Genomic DNA, 21,096 nt, shown 5'->3' on the forward strand with positions numbered 1-21,096 from the left:
TAAATGGTCCCAGTGCTCTTCTGAATACTGTACCGTCCTTAATATTCAGGTCTGATGCGTCTCATTATTTAACCACCTGTTAATTGCAGCTGTTTTGGGGATTCAAGTTATTTTCTGCACCTTTAAAGGTTTTCCTTCGAAACAAACCACAAATCAGTGTGATCGCCAATCGGCGCTTCATACGTCTAATCAAATATACGTGCTGTACATATTGTACATGGGATAGAAAAAATAAAATAAATATTGTAAATAAGTGCAGTTGTTGTCAGGATGTGTCCTTTACGGTTAATTACATTTCCATTGAGCTACTGATTATCACTCGATAAAATATTGATAATACCTAAGACAACTCACTTAACGTACGTTTCATTGAGGAGATGCTCACGTTTTTCTGAATGAGTCTCCAGTGTCAGAATTAAAGCTTTACATTTTCCGACACGGGATGGAGGAGGTTTTCGCTTTGTGGATTCTTGGTTACACGACGAGCTGTTTTTTTTCTTGTTGTTGTTTTTTTTTTTTTTTTTTTTTTTTTTTTGGGGGGGGGGGGGGGGGGGTCATATTCACTTTGTGAGAAGACGACTGTTTAGCTTCTGTATCGTATGTGATGACAGGAATTAGCTCGTTCCGTGGCCGTTTCACAACAATAATCGTAACTATAAATGGATAAAAGGTCAAATGTGACGTCCTTAAATAATTTTTTCAAAATTGCTGTGGTATAAGAGAAATCAAACACTTTGGAACACGCTGTTATTAGAAAATGATCAGCTTCAGGATTGGTACTTTAACTTGAACGCCCGTAAGTGTTTTATTCCTTCCATATTATATGTGCGTGTATAATATTTCAAGTCAAATCAGATCCTGAATCGCATAACGTCCATCATCGATTCATCTATTTATTGAATATTTTGGCACTTTTACAAAGAAATAATGATATATTCTCAAAGAATGTTACACAACCAGTGTCCCTGTTTTGAATACAGAGTTTTTGTCTTCATCTTCATCCTTTTTTTTTTTTTATAAATTTTTTTTATTTGTCCATGAACAACCACTGACTATTAACGACGAGGCCATCTCAGACTGCATCCTCACTCCCGTATCACTCCAAAGCAGACAATAAAAATCCATATACAGATACAAAATTTGGCACAGACATCAGAAATACCAAGTTCATCTACAATGACTTTCTACATGTAGAAAAAAAAACGCGCAGCTGTTTACCAAGAAGCTTTACAATACATCATGGAAAAGAAGAAAGAAAACAAAGCAGGCTATGATACACAACGACTTATTCTGAAAGTACAATACAATTCTGTTCAGTACATTCAAGGTCCGAAAAGCACATCTACGCCGCTCTACGACGAGTCAACGAGAGCCATGTGTGGATTTAAAGGCTCTCTTCATGATGAGCGCAGTAATGAAAGAAAAGAACATAACACCACCCAGTGGAAGGCAAATGCAACACACACAGGCACACACGCGCACACATACACACACACACACACACACACACACAGCTGGCATTGGTATATAACAGCTTCGAGACATGGTCGTTACCTTCTGAGCACGCTCACTCAGAAAGACAGCTGGTGTCAAGAACACAAAAAGCAGCAGCTCCCCCAACCCCCCTTCTCCTTTTTCTATTTTACATGCAGGTGCATAACATCTTACGCAATCTTTCTTTCTTTCAGAATACATTTTCACATTCAAAACATTTGCATCTCAGTCAGGTCAACACATCATTTGTTCTCTCTGTACACTCTTCATGTTATACGGTTAAAAAAAATAATCAAGAAAACACGCAAATAAATAAACTGTATAAGCGTACAAGCTGAAATTAGAGCACAAGTATTCCAATGATTCTTAAAGGAGTGCCCCAATGCTTAACAAAACCCAAAACAACAACCTAAAACCAACAAACAACAACAACAAAAACCTGAATTACGTACTGTATGTTGCATACAACGCTTTTTTGTAGTGAAAATAGAGCAAACTCATTTATCATGGAAGTCTAAGGGCAGTTCTTGAATCCTGAGAATTCATTTTAAGCTCAAAATCTGTATACTTAATCCATTTAGAGATCAGATGATGTTTTTTTTGCGATCGGTCCAACCAAAAATGCTTGTTTTTGTTGCGGCTTGCAGTTTTTTTTTTTTTTTTTTGCGGAAAACTGCTTTAACCGGGGAATTTGCTGTTGTGCACGCTCTTTCATAGTGATGTTTGCTGGTAAATGAGACCTTTTAGCAGTACTCATGTTGGACGCACGTGACTCGAAGACGGCTTTGGCTGAATGCCGTGTCATTTCGAAAAAATCGCAAGCTCCTCCGAACTCCGAATTGCTGACTATGCTTAATTCTACATTTGTTGATGTGATCGTGAAATCCTGGAAGGACTGCTTCACCGATATCAATACTGAAACCTTGAGTATCAACTGATATCGATACACATCTGATATTGTTTTTTGTTAAAAACTGATACAAATGATTACTAACAGGTGTGTTTTTTTTTTTTTTTTTTAGCTGAAACACTTCACGGGTAAACTCTTTCACACGAAAGCCACTGAACTTGAAAATAAAATAAATATTACGCAGTTGAAAGTATAATTAGGTACAAAAAAGAATCCTAACACAAGAAAAAAACAGTTAAGACTCGTTATATGTGAACGTTTCCAGTTTCAAAACAAAATTTCTTTTCCAAATCCAGTTCTAATCTTTGCTATTTGTTACGGAGTTACATGTTTTTGCCTGATATATGATCATCCATTGGTTTTATTTATTTATTTATTTATTTATTTATCTAATTATCTAGCTACTATCAGCCCGATAGTGATACTGGTTGTCTGATCGGTGACATTTCTATTTATGCGCATACATTTTTACTGGAAGATTGGGTAAAAAAAAAAAAAAAAAGCCTTGTTTTACTAAGATACTCTCTAATATTCTGGCTCATCCTAAGACCTTTTGGAAGTACATGGTGTGTTTAACATTTTGATTCTTTAGCTCGCTGCTCCATTCCCACCCATGTTCACAAAGCTCTGCCCTCAGGAACTTTGGTGGCCCGAGAGATAGAGTAGCCCATCCAAACCCAAACAAGCATTCCGGACCAGAATCCGGTTTCCTCAGAACCTTTAACAGCTGCACTTAGACTTCCATTACGAGTGAATTTGGACTAAATGGGTTTACCGTTGTTTTTTTCAGTAGAGATGTTTCAGTAAACATCATGATTTTTATCAGTAGTAATCACATGAAGGTTACAGATGCATTGATTAGAGATTAAACTGAAAATAAACATGCTGTATTCCTTTATTAGACTGCTGTGCATTCTGTTGTGCCCTTCCTCCCCCCCATTGTTAATTTTCATTTTATTGACACCGATATTCATTAATTAATTAGGGTTTGTGAACCTCTCACATCCTTATAAGGTGAACCCATCACTTGGAGCATGTTATATATGAAGCTTCACACTGATATACCGAGACACGCGAATCATACTCGAACTCTTAACCGACGGAGAGACGGTCAACACAAAGCAGTTACAGGACAATCACCGAAACATTAAAACTATTTAAAATGTCGATGTTTGATAGAACGTGACCTTCTCATCCTGAACGCATTTTCATATCGCACATTGATTTTTAAAATTTTTTTTTTTCTTCATTCACAAGATAATGACTGGTTCAGCTGAGCTAATGTTCTACATACACGTATTTCTGACCGAACGAGACTGAAAGCACACTTAGCAAACACGGCAATGTTTATGTCCCCAAATAAATCACAGTAAGGATACATTAAAAAAAAATAAAAAAAAAATAAGAAGAAGAAGAAGAAGAGGAAGAAAAGAAATATGATTGTCAGCAAAATTTTGGTTGCGTGACTAGATTTGACATCAGACTACACTTTGTAAAGGGTCTGAGAATTATTCCCTATCAGTCATACATTTGAAACGTTTTTAGCCCTAAAATTCTTTATTTGCAGTTTACGTTGTTTACGATGAACGTGATCACAGTCTGTGGTGCACCAACAGATTTTTTTTTTTAATATATATATTCCTAACTATAATAGTACTGGATATTCACTGCTTTCAGTACTGTAAGCTAAAAAAAAAGACATCAGTAGTATATTATTTTTAATTCAATATCAGTGAAAATTTTAATATTTAGGTTTTTTTGAAGTGAGATATAAATAATTGACCAGCAGGCACTTTGAAGAGTTGGTAATATCATATAATATAATATAATATGCAATTATTCTATTTTAATAATTTAATATACAGTGCTGCTTGAAAGTTTGTGAACCCTTGACCTAAAACATCAGATTTTCAACAAAAAAAAAAAAGTCCTTAAAGTGGTCATTTATTGTTTGAGGAAAATGATCCAATATTACATATCTGTGAGTGGCAAAAGTATGTGAACCCTTGCTTTCAGTATCTGGTGTGACCCCCTTGTACAGCAATAACAGCAGATAAATGTTTGTGGTAACTGTTGATGAGTCCTGCACGTCGGCTTGGAGGAATTTTAGCCCGTTTTGCTCAGTACAGAACAGCTTCAACTCTGGGATGTTGGTGGGTTTCCTCACATGAACTGCTAACACAACATTTCTCTTGCATTAAGGTTGGGACTTTGACTTGAATTCCAAAACATTAACTTTATTCTTCTTTCACCATTCTTTGGTAGAACGACTCGTGTGCTTAGGGTCATTGTCTTGCTGCATGACCCACTTTCTCTTGAGATTCAGATCACACACAGATGTCCTGACATTTTCATTTAGAGTTCGCTGGTATAATTCAGAACTCATTGTTCCATCAATGAGCAAGTCGTCCCGACCCAGATGCAGCAAAACAGTCCCAAACCATGATACTACCACCACCATGTTTCACAGACGAGATAAGGTTCTTATGCTGGAATGCAGTGTTTTCCTTTCTCCAAACATAACGCGTCTCATTTAAACAACAAATTCTATTTTGGTCTCATCTATCCACAAAATATTTGTCCAGTAGCCTTCTGGCTTGTCCATGTGACCGTTAGCAAACAGCAAGGGGCAGCAATGTTCTTTTTGGAAAGCAGTGGCTTTCTCCTTGCAACCCTGCCATGTACACCATTATTATTATTCAGTGTTCTCCTGATAGTGGACTCATGAACATTAACATCAGCCAATGTGAGAGAGGCCTTTAGAGATCATTTTCCCCAATAAATAAATGACCGAGTATAATATTTTTGCCTCATTTGTTTAATTGGGTTCTCTTTATCTACTTTTAGGACTTGTGTGAAAATTTATGCAGAAATATAGGAAGTTCTAAAGGTTTCACAAACTTTTAAGCACGACTAAGCATTATTATATTACCAATAATAAAACAAAAAAAAAATCTGCATAGTGAAATAAAATTGAATTCGTGACCACAAAGACACATTTTTTCACTATGCAGGTAGAATTTCGTTAGTTGTCAACCAATCAATTACGATAGCGTACAGCTTCTTAAACGTTTATACGATTATATGGCACATTTTGTAACGTAAATGTCTTTTTCCTTTTTTTTTAAATAAAAAAAACAAACGTGTTTTGATATCAGATGTTGAATTTTTTTTTTAGCATTTAGCTACAGAGTCACACTTGCAGTACTGGCCTATTAACAACTTACAAACAAAAGAAATAGCAACATTTAAACTAATACTATGTTTACGTAAATATGTATTCTAATTCCCGAGCCTTTATGTTGTTGACATACTCTGTACTTGCGGCTGATTGTGAAATAAATTGCAAAATAAAATAAAATAAATGTTTTTATCGAAACACACATTTCGTTACAGTAGCTTTAGCCATTTTTACAAGCAATGCTGAATATATGGATTTCTTTTATATGGTCGCTTTGAAAAAACAAACAATACTATCTTACAGATCAGACGTAATCATATTTTGGCACTTCTTACTATTGATGAAAAATGGCAGAAACACAGAGTTCTTTAATACAAATAGATTCGCTCTGTACATCTGTCGCGCTTTATTTCCAAATATGTATTATGTAAATAAAGTTTCATGAGAGAAAAATATACCATTTTAACCATTTTAATAAGGGTTTAAAACGGATCATACTCTGTAATAATGCTGGGAAGATGACTGAGGAAATGTAATCTGAATGAAATGTAATATTATTTAACATCAATTTCATGTTTACGGAAGGAGTCTCCAGTGTCAGCGTCTGCACGTTTTCTGACACAAAAAATTCTTTAGGACAAAGGATTTTTTTTTTTTTTTTTTGTCTTAACAGCTTTGAGAGCGAGCAAGATCAGAAGAGAGAGAGAGAGAGAGTGAGAGAGAGAGAAATGCTATCTCACAGACGTTCCACAACACTGTAAGTTATTTCATTGAATTACTGTAACTATAAGTGGATAAAAAGTGCGAAGTGTCACATGTTCATTAATACATTTTAATAAATTGTTATTGTTGGTAAGTTGCTGTCGTATAAAAGGAATAAAACACTTGAGAGCATGCTGTTAAAGGAAAGTTGATCATTTTCATATAACAGTACACCCCACAAAGTGTTTTATTCCTTACACAGCGATAGTATTTTGAGGTTTGCACGACACAAAATGACTATTTAATCAGAAATTAATTGGCACAAGGCAATTATTCTGATCACAGGTATTATTTTAGATGTATCCAAGTAGCAGATTTTTGTAATCAGATACCATTTAGTCCGTTCCTACCCGACGCTCCTCTTATATCTGAATTTATTTGCAGTTATTCGTTATTCATTAATAGGAACGATGTATGTCTCCGTAACCCGCTTGGGCTGCAAAATGCTCCAAGACTGAAATGGATTGTGGGTCGTCTGAGATCAGATGTTCTACCCATCTGATTGGACAGAACGTTGAAATATTCTGCACCAAATATGAGCAACGTGCGTTGAAGTGAATCTGTCAGAAATCTTCAAAAATATAATTGAGCACGTCCATCCTTGACTAACAACGATGCTCTTAATGTAGCAAATTTTCTAACAAAAGCTTAGTTTATGTGTTATGTATCATCTATTTATTTCATTAATGTATTGAAAAGTATTGATAATTAGAGAGCCTCTTCGGCCTGTCCAGGGAGCGAGACCCCACGGCTAGAGTAGGGTTTAATCAGAAGGGGGCGGATTTAAGGGGCGGATTTAGAGCTGGCTCATCCAATCAGACGTTCAGGTTGGCAGGTTGAGGGTGGCACTCTCGGCCTGGGGGCTGGACATGCGGATCTGCGAGCTGCTCTTGCTCAGGATGGAAAGCTGCGTCCCCCCGTTCACGCCACTGCTCGCTAGCGAAGGGTGACGCTGCTGCTTCAGGTCCACAGCAAAGTACCTGTTCACCGTCCAGCTGCGCCATTTCCTCTTGATCTCTGACTGCACCTTCAGGCAGAAACTTGAAAAGGTCATTTTTTTAATGGACTCAGCTGCAAGGGTGTAACGCACTCTCCCACCTGCCCGAACATAAAAATGACTAAAACTCTCCACAGATAGGTGGTGAAAGCTGAGTTCAGATCAATCTTAAAGGAAAACTCCTCCCTGAAGCACATAAAATACACTTTTATTGAAATATTTGTGATGTGTTTAGTGATTCTGGTGCGATTTTGTTGGCTGGTGCTGTAGTTCCCGTATTCCTGTGGGAAAATAGTGCTTCTGTGCCGTGACGAAGACATTGTTGGCACTGTGCCAGCGACATATAACAGGAAAAAAAAGCTTTAATAATCTCAAATATAACAAACCTGATAACTGTCAGGTTTTGCTGCTAGCGCCGAAAAACAAAAGAACAACAGCTTCTTTTACATCATAAAAAGAGGATCATCAAAATTGCAGTTTGTTGTTTATTTAGTCCCGCCCTGAATAAGCTATTTCACATAACAGATGTTTACATATAGTCCACGAGACACAATAATAACTGAATTGACACAAATGAACCAGTTCAAAAGTTTACACACGCTTGATGCTTAATCCCGTGTGTCGTTACCTGGATGATCAACGACATGATGTGTTTATGTTTTGTGAGAGTTCTTCATGAGTCCCTTGTTTGTCCTGAGCAGTTAAACTGCGCACTGTTCTTCAGAAAAAATCCCCCACGTCCTGCACATTCTTTGCTTTTCCAGCATCTTCTGCATATTTAAGCCCTTTCCTTTCCAACAGCGACTATATGATATTGAGATCCATCTTTTCACACTGAGGACAACTGAGGGACTCGTACACGACTATTAAAAAAAGCTGCAAACATTCACTGATGCGCAAGAAGGCAACACGATACATTAAGAGACGGGGGTGTAAACTTTTGAACATGATCGGTGTAAATTATTATTTTGTCTTCTGGGAAACATGTAAATATCTTTTGTAGCTTCTGAAGGGTGGTACTAAATGGAAAGGAAAATCTTCAAACAAAATAATAACAATTTACATGGATCCTCCTGCTCAAAAGTTTACACCCCCCTGGCTCTATATGTAAACATCTGTTATGTGAAATAGCTTATTCAGGGCGGTACTAAAGAAAAAACAAAACGCATTATTTGTGACCCCTCTTATTTAAAAAAAAAAAAAAAAATTATTATGAACATTTTGCAGATTCTGAAAGGCGTACGTAAACTTATGACCTCAACTGTACATTCAACATCATATTATTGCAACATACTGTAGAAGTAGCAGAGACAGTGGACTCAAAGTCCCAGAATGCAGTCATGTCAGAGACTCGGTTAGTTAGTGATCTACAAGATGACGAGTGCGATGGCGTTGATGGTGATATTAGCATGAAAGTTGAAGCTTTGGAAGTCTGATCTGTTTGAGCAGAGTGTACAGATGAGGAGAGTGAGAGAGCTGAACAGAATAAAACACTAAAGCGCTGCCGAATCTAGGGAAGAATCTGTCTTTATCTAGGGATGAAATGAGGGCTAAATCCTGCTGGCTACCACTATCAGCAGGGAGTCGAACGGCATTGTAATATGTAATGTAAGAAACCATTAACGAAGGTGTAAATAGACCAAAATGTCCATGTTTAAACTAATAAGTGAACACCAAATTTCATTACCAAATAAATAAATGTGCAAAATTTGGGCTCAAAATCATAAGATTCTAAAAATTCAGGGTGGATTTTTCCTTTAGTAGTACGCCAAAGTCCCTAAAGCTTTGTTCTGTGGTCCAAAAAGCTTTAAAAGCCATTTTATATTTGCTAGTTGTTGCTCGCTACAATTACATTACAAGTAGTACTGGCATATTCTGTATCAGTAAGGCTAACACTGTTACAAACGTTGTTGTAAAGTTAGCTACGATAGCTAGCTAGCAAGGATATTATAGATAGATAGATAAGCATGCTGTATTTGCTATGAACGTATTTAGCTACTTTTAACAGATACTTCACGTGTTCATGCAGTTACACAGACGATATGATGAGACACACGTATCAAAAACATGTTCCTTATTGTACCGCGAGAAAATGACATTAAAGACATACCTCGCCGTTCAGGAAGCAGTACAGCACAGCCACCACGAAGCCCTGGAGAGAACCCGAGTGAGAACTGGAGTTATATGATGCAACATCACTGTTGATCTCAGGGTATTTAGTAAATGTTTGGAAAGCTACAACATGTCCCCGTTCCCTCCATCACGCCATGGTGTGATGGAGGGAACGGAGCATCACTGCGATACATGTTTCACACTGAATCAATACTAGTCCTCTTCATAAAGAGATGTTCACTGTCTGATAGTCAGAGCAGGTCTCGCGTTCTGTCGAAGCTGCTAATGTCACTGTTTTATTGATTTTTATTACTTGAATTCGTTCGAGTAGGGGTAGTTGGTAAATTGTTGCCGTATGGCAACATCGTGCAGTGGTGGGAAGTATCATATAGTCAAAAATGACACAAAATGTATGAGATTATAATTCCAATTACTGCATTTTCCAGACTACAAATTGCATGCTAACTAATTTATTCATGAAAAGTTTAAAGAAAAATGCGTGAATATATTTTCAAGACTAGAAAAATGCCAGTGTCTGTGGCTAAGAAAGTAGCCAGGTCCATTAAATGGAAATGTTGTGAATCACTTTTTATAAAAGTTTTTGTAAAATAATATGATTACTATGCACTATAAATAAAAACAAACTAACACATAAATAAATATTTTATATACCTTTTTTAATCTGATCTTAATCATTTACGTTAATTCGATTTTATACGTTATAGACACTTTCATATTATTGGTCTAAGTGACGTTTACCTGGAAAGAGCCGAGTCCGAGTTCGAACACTAGCCTCTCCCGTTTGCTGACATCTTCAGGGGAAAAGGCGAACACTGTGTAGTGGATCCCGAACAGAGGGATGAGCAGCAGAGTGGAGCGAGCCAACCTCCTGTTAACACATAATACAATCACACATACGCACGTCAATGCACACACACTCCTGAAACAACTCGATTCACAGGCAATACAACGTGGCTGAATCAGTGATGGGCAAAATGACTCGTTTTAGTGAATCAAATCTTATGAATCACACAGTTCCAATGATATAATTCATACTACTACTTCATTTAGGGGTGATAAGAACACAGATTACGTTTCCAACTTAATTTCTAATAATGACAAGACATAATACATTTATGAAAATATGAATAATTATAAAAATGATTTCACGTTTGGTCTTGAATGGGAGACAGATAATGTGACCACCAGAAATCAAATGTGTAATTATATCAAACCAGACCGAGCCCAGAGAAGTCGGCGGCGCTTCTGGACAGTGTTGATGTATGGCTTCTGCTTTGCAGAGTAAAGCCTTAACTTGCATCTGTGGATGCAGCGGCGAATGGTGTCGACTAACAAAGGTTTACCAAAGTATTCCCGAGCCCATGTCAGGATCTCCATTACAGACTCATGACGGTTTTTAAGACGGTGACGTCTGAGAGATCGGAGATCACACGCATTCAGAAGTGGTTTTCGGCCTTGCCCTGTACGCACAGAGATTTGACCGGATTCCTTGAATCTTTTAATTATATTATGCACTGTAGAAAGTGAAATGCCCAAATTTGTATTTGGGGAATGTTGTTCTCAAAGTGTTGGATTATTCGCTGACGCATCTTTTGGCAGATTGGCGAGCCTCGACCCATCCTTGCCTTGGAAGGACTAGGCCTTTCTTATTGGCTCATTATATACTATAATTAGACGATTACCTCACCTGTCCTCTTTGTTTTTATTAGCATTTTCCATACTGTCCCATGTTTTCGGAATTGGGGTTGCAGTTTTAGCAAGCTATCATTGCTAGATAACTGTTTGAAGAAAAAAAAAAAAAGCTAGCATACTACCAAAGTACTAAATTGGAGTTAGTCATTTCAAGAAATGAAGCAAAATACTAACATGGATACTTGCAGGATGTCATCAGCTGTCTAGGTATCTAATTTGTATGTCTATATACAGTAGATGGCTTTATATCAGTTAGCAACACTATAACGTGTGTTCACAGTTATAAAACCCCCATGTTATATGAACCGCCATGCTAATCATGCTAGCATTTTTTTTTTTTTCAAATCAAATGACAAATTACAATTTCTATATAACTATCGCATTTCCATTGAGTGGTGCAATTAAGACGGACATCAGACATACATCATCAAATCCCCAGATGAATTCATGAAGGTAGCATGAAAATGCTGCTGATGGTTTATCACAGGTTATCAAACACACACACACACACACACACACACACACACACACACACACACTTACAGGGTGATGGTAGAAAGCTCTGACATCCTGCACGAATGCTGGACAGCCTGTGCGGGCTCACTGAAGCATTTCTGAGCACAGCTGCTAAACACGACAAAGACAACACAACAGACGACAAACACCTCTTTAGGACAAGATGTACACACACACACACACACACACAGATTCCTCTTGCACTCTTACACACTTATGAAAATACAAAACAATTCACAAAAGCAGGACTTTTTAAGAGTCTCCGTAAACAGACACACATACACCACACACACATACCAGTTTTCTATCTTTATGAGGACCTGCCACTGATATACTGTTTACTCTAGCAAAGTAAAGTTAGGTCTACACTTAAACTTCACCCTAACCTCATTCTCACTACCTAGACGGAAATATTTAGGCTGTTTTCCATTTTTCACTGTGAGGACCGGGTGATTGTGAGGACATGTGACACTATCCTATCCTAATGGGGACTTACAGTGCTTTTTGGTTCACACGAAGGGATAATTAAGTTCAGACACACGCATAACACAAAATTGTATACAGAGTAGATCACAAACAGGACTGTATGTCAGAAGTCAGAGTTCCAGCACATTCCAAGGGAAGATATTCATTCAATAACTCTTTCATACATCGGGAGAGGATGGCGTGTGTGATGCTGCCTTACAGCTCCAGGGTTCCGAGTTTGATTCGCATGTTCTCTCCATGTCTGCTAGGGGTTCCTGATGGTTCTCCGGGTTCCTTGCACTTCCCAAAAACATGCTAGTAGGTAGCTTGATTACACTGAATTGCCCCTTGGTGTGATCGAGTGTGTGTGATAAACTGGCGTCCCCATCCAGGGTGTATTTCCACCATGACCCCGACTAGGATAAAAACAGCTCTGATAGTAGATCCAGCTGCAAGGTTTATATCGAAGTGTTTGTTCTAATTTGTTATTATTTCTATAGTAACGACTTACACTAGGACTTGTAGAGTGGATGGTTTACGTTAACGGATTTATTTTAAATAGGGTCGATATGGTGAAGTGCTCTGTGAGGGGATGTTTGTTTAGGATTTTTGGAAGAAGCCTCCAGTGTCAGTGCTTTGTAAGTCAAAGGAACAGCAGTAAGTTTTGTAAGCGCTCAGGACTGTACGCTTTAGAGTTTCTCAGTAGTGTTTTTTTTTTTTTGTCTTATTAACATCAACAGAAGGAGACTAAAAACAGAGACTAGGAAAGAGAAAACACTTAGTGAAGATGATTGAATGCGGAAAGACAAAGTAAATAATGTTGTAAAACTGCAATAAAGCCTGGACATTGACGTTCCTCTGCTAAAGCATGAAGCACAGCTGCCATTAACTGTCTATACAACATCACAAACATGCCCGTAAGATCATGAGAACTTAAACCAGTCAGTGCCTGTCGAACATAACATCCATTCATTCTTCACACACCAATCAAATCTACACAACAGGTTGCCAGGGCCTGAAACACGAACAATCGACCAATCAAGTGCCTCAGAGCTGCACACAGTGCATGTGAATGGGAAATGTGTTGCCATGGCGACTGAGGCAGGCTTACTTACAGGTAAATGCTAGACTCGTTCCCTCCGACATCTGGAGACTGCAGCTTCTGGACGAGGATGATGATGATCCCGATGAAGAGCACAAAGTTAATCTGATGGGAAGGAAGATAAAAGAGTCAGCGTCACAGTGCCAGTCAAAAGTTTGCACACCCCGGATACGTTTTATGTTATCTTTTACCACAGTGATGTTGAATACTCGATTCTGATAGGTCACAAGCTCAAAAATCACAGGTTTACGTTAACGCGATTGTATTGATGTTATCGTTTCGATAGTAAAAACTAACACAAGGATGTATGATGGGCACTTAACATGAACGGATTAAACAACATCCTCTCACAATTTCTGCCGAAGATGTTTATTAAATATTTATGGAAGGACTCTCGAATATCATTGCTTTGTTACAGTCATAGGTAAAAGCTGGAATTTGATGTTTTTTTTTTCACGTATTAACTTCAAGATAGAGAAAAAAGATTGTATTTAAATATATAGCTGTTATAATGTAAGTGGTAACAGGAACTAACCTGTTTTGTGGTCACTCCACAACAATAAAAGTAACTATAAATGGATATTAAAAAATTATATAATAAACAAATAAACAAAAATAAACTTTAATAAACAAAAACTTGTGTTGGTAAATTGCTGTGGTATAAAAGGAATAAAGCTTCACACCACCCTGTCACTTATAAATTTTCCTATAACAGCAGGTCCAAAAGTATTTTATTCCAAAAAGATCTAAATGCCACAAAATTAGCAATATAACACTTGTTGGTTAATGCATAATCAATAATACAATAATATGATTATTCTAAAAGTTTAAATATTGACCAGTACTATACTCTCTCTCTCTCTCTCTCTCTCTCTTGATAATGTCTCATTTATAGCCATTGTTAAATCACATTTTCTCTTTGCTTTACTACATGTATTACATTATAGTTGCATAATAATAATAAATTACTATAGTCTATAGTAATTATAACATCAAGACTCAAGGACAATTAGCATTAACCGATACAGGGCTTTTATTTAATTTAATTTTTTTTAATACTTTTTTTTTTATAAGACTGCTATACCTACCATAATTGAAGTCACAACAGGTCCCTTGATGACCCACCAGAGGGCAGTGTTGTCATTCATATCCCAGCAACTGCAACAAAACGAGAAATCGATACAAACTAAAGTGATGTTTAATCTGATTCTTGTGATCAGGTTTTCCTCAAAAGACTAAACCAGCCATGCTTTTTCACTTTAAAGGCCAAAGTTAATAGGACAATACAAATTTCTATTGGATTTTCTTACGTTCACATAAGTAAAACATACCCAGAGTCGTCAAAGTGCAGCCGCAGAACCGCCCATATAGTCACACAAATAGTTGGAGTTCCTGTAAAACAAAAGAGTCAACAGAGAAGACAGTTAATGGTGCAAAGATGCTTTATCTTAAAATATATATTGCAAGGACAATAAAGATGATCAGTATACTGTACTGATAATAACATACATCGCAGAATTACAATCGGATTGGAAACAGGAAAACAATCCCTCCTGAATGACTTATTATTAATCTTTACTAACAAGTTATAATAGCTGAGTCCCTCTTGTTCTCATTGATGTGGCTACTGATTTGGATATATTTACACTGCTGGTAACTGAGATAAATAAAAGATAGCTTGCATGTTTTATAACTGCATCGTTACTAATTAGTGATCATGGCATGAGGCTTAAAAACAGTGCAGCCTACCCCAGCCAATGAGGGTGTACCAGTAAAAGTATTTCCTCTCAGGGAAGAAGGTCTCCACCAGCAGAGTGAAGAGATACAGGCCCTCGATGAACAGCCAGAAGTAGTTGGACATGACGCAGTAATGGAAGAACACCATCACCGTCTTACACGCCACCTAGAGGCCATTTGTTCCAGTTAGTGTCAGAGTATATCCTCATTTATCTTCATTTACTGTATCAGCATGCACACCCGCAACAGTTATTGTGCTCGCTAAGCACTCAGACGCAGTGATGTCATCAGCGTGGCCTCTGATTGGCTGCCGGAGAATAACGAGCATGTCTGAGCAGGTATTGATATGGTAATGTGTTAGTAATAGAATATTTCCATGACCTGGTGAACTCCAGTGCTGCGCTGTTGATTAGCTGTTAGTCAGACACAAGCAGGGCAAACACAATGCATTAACGACATCTATAAGGCATCAGAAAGGGGGGAAATTGTGATCTCGGTGACGTTAACCGTGGCACGATTGCTAATGCCGGATGGGCTGGTTTGAGTATTTCAGAAATGTCTGATCTGTATTTTTGTTGTTGTTGTTGTTTTTGTTTTTTTCAGAGGGGTTTTTTCCCCCCTAACCATGTCAAGAGTTTACACAGAACGGTGTGAAAAACATCTAGTGAGCGGTAGTTCTGAGGCCAGAAACACTTTGAGGTCAGCTAGACCCGTCTGATCAAAAAGGAAGTCTACAGTAACTCAAATAAGCACTCTTTACAACCGTGGTGAGCAGAAAAGCATCCCAGCGCACACAGCACGATGAAACGTGGGGCGGTTGAAGATTAGAAAAGACCCGGCAATATTTTTTCCAATCTAAAAATATGGCAGGTGGGGGTAAACAATAGTAATAATAGTATGAGAGGGATTTAAAAACAGTCGAGCCCACATCACTCGAGTTTTAGGTCACGCCCACGTTGGGTTCTCAAAAAGTGCAGATATAGATTGCATTGTGTGTCAGACGTTATATGTTACATTACATTAAATGTTACTATAAATAGATAAAAAGTATGGTCTTGTTCTTGGTCCTAATTGTTAATTAATTCAAAATGTCAACTTGGCAAAATTGCTGTGGTATAAGAGCAATAAAACCCTTCAGGATATGCTGTCATAGGAAAGTAATCGACTATTTGCGTATTTTTTAGGTGTTTCATTTCAATTGTCTTCCTTACATATCAAGTGGTATGTAAGGTATGTAAGTTCTTACCGTGTGGACAAAACAGTGGTCGCTATCCTCCTCGGCATACAGCACCCCGTCTTTAATGAAGACAGAGATGGCTCTCAGGATGAACGACACGAACAGGTTCATGTGGATGAAGTTCCTGGTGCAGTGCAGCTTCCTGTCAAAACCGACATAAAAGTCAAGTCTCTATATTATACTCGGTGAACAGCTCTGAATTACCCTGAGAACAGTCTGCATTCAGAAAGACTCCGGAGCCAAGATGAATAACATCAGCTACGTAAAGAACTCTCCATTGGGGTTGGAGCGCATTTCATTGCAGCTCCGGCTACAGCAAGCAGAATCAAATCAGAATCACTTTGAGAAGGGGAGGCCGAAAAATAGGCCGGCTTCCAAATGGCAGGATGAAATGCAATTTCCACTGCAGGAAAATCGAAGCTGAAATGGGATTGAGCCCTGGAGCGATTTCCCTAGTCTCTGCTATATATAATATGTGATTAAGGCTTAGCAGAGCTTTTACTGACCTGAACCTGCAGAGGATGACCATGGCGGTGGTGAGGGATACCAGAGACGTGCTGTATCCCACAGTGTACAGAGCCTTCACTGATGCATAGTACATATCCTGCATAAACAGGAAGCAGAATTGAGTTTAGAGCCATTAACACTGAAACTGTACATCAGTATTTAGACCTCAGACGTAACTACACACTTAAGCACTACACAGATAGTTCCACTTTTTTTCAGTTTACTTTACCTTAAACGTAAGCATGTCTTAGTTACGTACAGTTTGGAACTTGGACTTGAGTCCAGTTTTCTTGCGTAAAATTGCTGGAGCAGTTTTATCTCCAGTGCCATCGTCTGTGAGTTTGATGTCACTACAATATGTCAGTCTGAAACGTATGTCTTTTACGCCGTAAATACACTAAGAAAAACTACAGAACGCCATTCATGTCCGATATTAAATCTAAAAATTACACACATTACAACTTCATGATCTTGAATGAATAATTCTTGGCTTCATAAAGTGCGCGCAATTAACTGTCGGCGTACATTATAAACAATAACAGGTCGCGCTGGAATAAGGGCTATTTTATGAGCGGCTGAATAATGACGGAGGAATGCATATTGTTAGATGTTTATTTCAATGCTTGCCATCTCCTCATTCATATGTCTGTCTGTCTATCTATCCATTTATCTATCTATCTATCCATCCATCCATCCATCTATATATCTATCTATCCATCCATCCATCTATCGATCTATCTATCTATCCATCCATCTATGTATCTATCTATCCATCAATCCATCCATCTATCTATCTATCTGTCTGTCTGTCTGTCTATCCAACCATCCATCCATCTATCTATCTATCTATCTATCTATCTATCTATCTATCCATCCATCCATCTATCTATCTGTCTGTCTGTCTGTCTGTCTATCCAACCATCTATCTATCTATCTATCTATCTATCTATCTATCTATCCATATATCCATCCATCCATCCATCTATCTATCTATCTATCTGTCTGTCTGTCTATCTATCCATCCATCCATCTGTCTATCTATCCATCTATCTATCTATCTTTTTTCTATTCACTTGTCAATAGTCTCTTGCTTTTATTTTACATAATATTACACTATATCACGTTTGACAGCAAAGAAAAATCTGCTCTTCTGTCTGAAATTTCTGTCCCTGATTTTTTCCTTCTTGTGTTAAAAGGCAGTGGTTGAGACGCTATTGAAAAACACCACCTCGAATGTTTCTAAACATCCTGGAGTTGTGAGCTACACGCAGATGACTTGCGTATTCTGAATGGCAAAAGCAAGAACGTCGACTTAAGCAGGCACGTAACTCGACTCTGAACATGTGTAACTTTCCTAACTTAAATATGGGCTTATGTCACTAACACTGAATATGACCCATAGGAATGAACTATTGCCATGCATTATTTACAATTACTTTGCTTTCTGTGTGTGTATGTTTTAATCTATTGTAATGATTTTAATTTCTATCAAAACATACCGGCTTGGTGGCATTTTCCTCAGACAGACAAGCTTCCACGTAATGTGGGTAAGGCTCTGACCAACCGTCCTCTGTACAATTCCTACTGATCTTCCCCAGACCTGAGAACCGAAACAGCCACAAAGAAAATCACCCTCACACATTTCCACACCGGATTCAACAGTTTAGCACAGGATTCGATAGTGTAATATAAAACTACACCAAAACAGTCAGCTTCATACATGACAAATCACTCACGTTCCTCAGGGCTCATGAACTCAAAGAGCTCGGGGCAGCTGACCACCACGATGTCGCCCACGCTCGTCGCCTCCCAACACGTCAGGTTATCCCACTCCCAAGCACAACCTGAAGGACAAGGGATAGCTCGTGGGTTTAGACCTTGGCCTCTTGATTGGAAGGTTGCAAATTCAAATCCCAGCACGACCGTGCTACCACCACTGCATTCCTGAGCAAGGAACTGGCCCTTCAACTACCCAGTTTTATAAATAAGTTAAACATAAGCGACTGAGTATAAGGGGGTCTACCAAATGCTGTGAATGAGACGTATTTTAAAGCTCTCACATACAATCTTACATGAAGTATTTAGAGATCTATTTACTTATTAATTTTTTACATAAGAAGCACAAGGGACTAGAACTGGCTAGCCTTTACAGAAATAATAATCTAGTCCCATACTTGAAAACATCATGCCTATTCAACTAGGAACCTGTGGGCTGAATATGAACATAACAACATTTTAAACAGCCACTCTAGGCCTCTTGAAATAATAATAAATAATAATAATGTAGATGAGTGATAATGACATAGTCAATATTTTGAGGAATTGAGTCCTTTTCAGAATTAGTTGTGTTGGTGTTTGAGAAAATTTGTCACTGTGGCTGGAAAATAGAATTAATTGGGTTCCTGCCTCTAACATGTTTTGACCAGGGATTTATTCTCCATTTTGTTTTGTTCTCAACTATTTCTTCGTTCCTGCACCAACATTCCACGTTCTTTACATATGGTCAAGAGTCATTTGTCTCTCAGCCTCCATCTTAGCGCTAATGGTAGTTGATGGCTAGTTGATGTTTGCAGTCTTCCACCTAAAATGAAAGATATTTTCTTTGACCATGACGCTGCAAATTATTATCATGATTTCCAGTTATTATGTCAGGGCATCCTTCTACTTGTCAATGCAATTTGTTGCCTGCAGAATTGCTTGGAAAAATACTCTCTAAACGAATTGTCCCGCCATCGGCCCATCTTCAAAACCCCAGCTATACTGTAGCAGCTATCTAACGTATCTTCCTGTAGAACGCGAGGACAGAGCGTTTCACATTTCAGACAGGGTTCCGAGCGGAGTCTGCTCAAGAGCTTAAGAGTGGTTAACTGCTGATATAGTCACTCATACGTATACTCTTAAAAAGTTCCATGTTTGGTTTGTCTCATTGGGGTTGCCTTTAAAGATTCTATGTCGAACTTAACATCAGAGGATTTCTTTTTTCAGAAAATGTTCCAAGACTTCTAATTTCTGCCGGCCAAAAAATCACTGGAGAAGTCTTCGAAGAGTCCTTCTCATCCGTCTTTAACAGCAAGTACCGTTTGCTACAGAACCAAAAATCCTGGGGATGGAGTTGGACCTAAGTCAATCCAAAAGTCAAGGGTGTGGACGCAACTCAGTGTTCTTCAGGCTGGATAAGTGTGTTTGTTAGGATTAGGGTTATAGGAGGAGTTGGAGCAGGTCCTGTTCTACCCCCGGACTTCTGGTTCTGCAGCACGGACTCTCTTACTTACAGAAAGAAATTAAAGCCTAGATAGCAAGACTAGCCAACAGGGGGCACTTGAGTCAATTCTCTATGTTGCCTCTTTCCTTATGACTCTTTATGCTCAATGTGTGGGAAAAAAAATCCAATCGATTCACATCACCATCTTTCTTTGATGCGGGAATTAAATTCCACTCCTCCAGTTCCCCTCAGCGCCTCAGTGTAGTGCTGAAGGCATCAGTATTTGCTCATATAAACTAATCCAACCGTAACCTCTGCTCTCGGAGGTCAAGAGTTGTGAGCAATTCTGCGTGTTAGGAAGTGCTTTTCCACGATATCCCTGCATCCTGGAGCTCTCTCTCAGAATCAAATAACAGCATTAGAGTGACTGCGAGGTGCCAAATCATCAGAGCAGATAATCTCTGATTTAAGAGATTTGCTCTAATACCCAATGTGATCATCATCATAATTTGAACCCACTCAGATGGTACACTCAGGTTTGAGTCAAAACGTGAGGTTGTTTTAACATTTTCCAGGCTTAAAACCTGTTAATCCGTCCCTGAAAAGCAGATTATATTTACCAAAACCCAGTCAGTCAGTTGTTTTCTCCATGCAGAGTGGTTTCTCCCGAGCAAATGTTAAATAGAACGTTCCAGATTTATTCCACACGGCCTTTCTGGTTGTTATTTTTGCAATCAAGGTGATTGACTCCAGATGTGCGACTCAACCTGAGACCACAAATAGAGGACAAGATTCATAATTCAATTCAATTTATATAGTTTTGCAATTTATAAATCTACAGTATCCAAGTGAGATCTATCATAGCTGCTCTGGACCTGTGCCTGATGATCTCCAGCCATAAAACGAGCCTAGAGACACACACTCCAGCTTCTCACGATGCTCTGGTTCTTCCGTTTTCTCTGCCTTCACGCACCATGAGAAGATGGTGAAAAGATGCAGCAGATGCAGAGATTGGTTTTGTCTGTGTTTGTGGAAAGACACTGCTCCTGTTCTACTCTCTAATCTGTTTTTGCTCTGTCTGGCAGCCTGAACACAAAGCTAATTACACCGTAAAGGGCAAATAAGAGCAATCTGAACTAGCGAAAGAAAGACGGAATGGCA

At 38.3% G+C, this 21,096-nt stretch overlaps 1 protein-coding gene across 2 annotated transcripts in view; it reads right to left on the reverse strand.

Moving 5' to 3' along the window:
* Positions 1 to 882: 882 nt before the first annotated feature.
* The window catches only part of adcyap1r1a (adenylate cyclase activating polypeptide 1a (pituitary) receptor type I), a 36,103-nt gene continuing 15,889 nt past the window's right edge, over positions 883 to 21,096 (reverse strand). Inside the window, exons 4-15 of one of the 2 annotated variants that reach the window (XM_017495035.3) lie at positions 18,470 to 18,577; positions 18,233 to 18,333; positions 16,733 to 16,830; positions 16,236 to 16,368; positions 15,002 to 15,155; positions 14,584 to 14,644; positions 14,341 to 14,410; positions 13,266 to 13,357; positions 11,713 to 11,796; positions 10,216 to 10,345; positions 9,455 to 9,496; positions 883 to 7,374 (exon numbers count right to left, since the gene is read on the reverse strand). In XM_017495035.3, the coding sequence (XP_017350524.1) occupies positions 7,171 to 7,374; positions 9,455 to 9,496; positions 10,216 to 10,345; positions 11,713 to 11,796; positions 13,266 to 13,357; positions 14,341 to 14,410; positions 14,584 to 14,644; positions 15,002 to 15,155; positions 16,236 to 16,368; positions 16,733 to 16,830; positions 18,233 to 18,333; positions 18,470 to 18,577 (1,277 nt within the window). In that variant the 3' untranslated portion in view covers positions 883 to 7,170. The remainder of the gene's footprint in view (positions 7,375 to 9,454; positions 9,497 to 10,215; positions 10,346 to 11,712; positions 11,797 to 13,265; positions 13,358 to 14,340; positions 14,411 to 14,583; positions 14,645 to 15,001; positions 15,156 to 16,235; positions 16,369 to 16,732; positions 16,831 to 18,232; positions 18,334 to 18,469; positions 18,578 to 21,096) is intronic. The other variant, XM_017495036.3, reaches the window with a different exon arrangement.

The sequence above is a fragment of the Ictalurus punctatus genome, chromosome 20, assembly GCF_001660625.3.
Source record: "Ictalurus punctatus breed USDA103 chromosome 20, Coco_2.0, whole genome shotgun sequence".
NCBI classification, from domain to species: domain Eukaryota; kingdom Metazoa; phylum Chordata; class Actinopteri; order Siluriformes; family Ictaluridae; genus Ictalurus; species Ictalurus punctatus.